Consider the following 2,171-nt stretch of genomic DNA (forward strand, 5'->3'; position numbering starts at 1 on the left):
AGGAGAGATTAAATGTCAAAGGCTGGTGATGCAAGGCAAAATTAGATGCTAAAAAATGGGTCTGGAGGTGTACATGAAAACAGCAGAATCATCAACAGCAGCTGCTGTCCGAAAAAAATGGGGGCAGTGTTTATGATCTGAAATGGTTAAACTTAAAATGTTGAGTCCAGAAGGCTGTAAAGTGCCTAATTCAAAAATGAGGTGCTGTTCCGAGCTTATGTTAACCTTCATTGGAACAGTGTAGGAGACTGAGGACGGAGAGCCCAGAGTGGCAATGGGGCGGAGAATGAAAATGACAGGCGACCAGAAGCTTGGGGTCACGCTTGCGGACTGAACGGAAGTGTTCCACAAAGCGGTCACCCAATCTGCATTTGGTCTTCCCATTGGAATGACTTGGTTCTAGAGCAACTCTGTTTCAATCAGGGTGACTTAATTCCTATCGGGATGACTCCATTCCCTTTGGAATGACTCTGGTCCGGTTGGAATGACTCGAATTCAGAGTGACTCAATTCCTGTTGGAATAGCTCTTTTTCCTTTGGAGTGACTTTGTTCCAGTTGGAAGTGGCTCCAAACTCACTTCCTTCTCCGGCAGGCTCTCGCACTCCTCCAAGCTGGTGGTCTCGCTGCTGCTGAGGGCGCTATCCAGCAACTCCTGGTAGAACTCCTCCGCCACCTCGCGGGTCCGCTGGTCCAGCGCCCCCCACAGCATCTCGACGGCCAGCTGCTGCACACCCTCCTCCAGGGCCTCCTGGGCGCACTCCCGCACCAGCTCCTCCAATTCCGCCATGTCCTCTTCCTCCGGTGGCATTTCGCTGTCGCCAACCGCCGTGGCCTCCATCATCACTTCCCCGCCTCGCCTCGGTTAGAAAAAGCGCCGCTTCACCTGCTCACATCTCACTCCATCCGCAACCCCATCTTGTTGCTAAGCCGGTTGCTAGGAGACAGCCGCGCTGCCCCACGGGAGTTGTAGTCCTCCCCGCGTCCATCTGCAACTACAACTCCCACAATGCACCGCTCCTGCACATGCGTATTCGTGTTACAACTTGGTGTTGAAAAGCAGCCTTGAGCAAGAGTCAAGATTTCACTGGTTGAAAGTTAGTTGTTGGATTGCAAAAAATGTTTTTTTTGCGCAGGTAAATGAAGGGCAGGACGAAGAAGTTAATAATGATCATTTGTGCAGAGTTGACAAGGGTTAGAGGATCATCATAAATAAATATAGATATATTGTAGGAATTGATGTATTCCTAACTAATAACTGAGGTCGACTCAGGAGAACAATCGAACAGGCCTTTAATGTTGGATTTGACGAATTCCAGAAAACAACAAAGATCGATGCAGGAGAGCCATGGAGCAGGTCTTTACCGAACGGGGATGCCACGAGGACTGACTCGGCAGCCCGGTGGATTGCGTCGTGACGTCATCGCGTTTTCCCGCACTTGGGGCGGTCATGTGATGTGCGACGTGACGTCATCGCGTTTGCCCGCGTTTGGGCGGTCACGTGATGTGCGACGTAGCGTCATCGCGTTTACCCACGTTTGGGTGTCACGTGATGTGCGACGTGACATCATCACGTTTACCCGCGTTTGGGTGGTCACGTGATGTACGACGTGATGTCATCGCGTTTACCCGCGCTCTTGGTCAGTCACGTGGTTGGCGACGTGATGTCATCGCGTTTACCCGTGCTCTTAAAGGGGCAACGCCCGGTACATGCAAACTCTATATAAACATCGTTAAAGAGAATTATGTACAGTAAGTAAGGGACACTCGGTGGTACCGCTACATGCGCCCCCCCAGAATTCGCTTTAACGGACAAAGTCAAACGGTGAGGTGGTCTGACAAGCCTGTCCGAACGACTCCTGTAGTATCGAGGTGGAGGCTGCTGGGTGGTCTGGTGGGCGGTAGCACTTCGTCTGCCATACGACGATGGGTGGCCGGTGGTCTTGGCGGTTGTGCTGTCTCGACGTGGCGGGCGAGATCTAAAAGTGTTGGCATTGAGCAGATCCGTATATGTGTCAGGGCAAATAAAACGTATTCAGCCTTGTGAAGGACCACGGAAACGTGTGACCTCTGCGGCCCGTGGCGCGAAGTGGGCGCCGATGCGAAACATCTGGGCGGTCTGGCGGGAGGAAGCACCTGGTGTGCCGTAACGACGATGTGTGGCCAAAAGGCGG

At 52.4% G+C, this 2,171-nt stretch overlaps 1 protein-coding gene across 1 annotated transcript in view; it reads right to left on the reverse strand.

The window, feature by feature from the left end:
* Positions 1-972, reverse strand: part of lrguk (leucine-rich repeats and guanylate kinase domain containing) — a 146,015-nt gene extending 145,043 nt beyond the window's left edge. Inside the window, exon 1 of the mRNA XM_086010866.1 lies at positions 512-972. Within this exon, the coding sequence (XP_085866992.1) occupies positions 512-841 (330 nt within the window). The 5' untranslated portion in view covers positions 842-972. The remainder of the gene's footprint in view (positions 1-511) is intronic.
* Positions 973-2,171: the final 1,199 nt, after the last annotated feature.

Source organism: Somniosus microcephalus, chromosome 17 (genome assembly GCF_052327205.1).
Source record: "Somniosus microcephalus isolate GS21.2 chromosome 17, FLI_Smic_1.0, whole genome shotgun sequence".
NCBI lineage: Eukaryota > Metazoa > Chordata > Chondrichthyes > Squaliformes > Somniosidae > Somniosus > Somniosus microcephalus.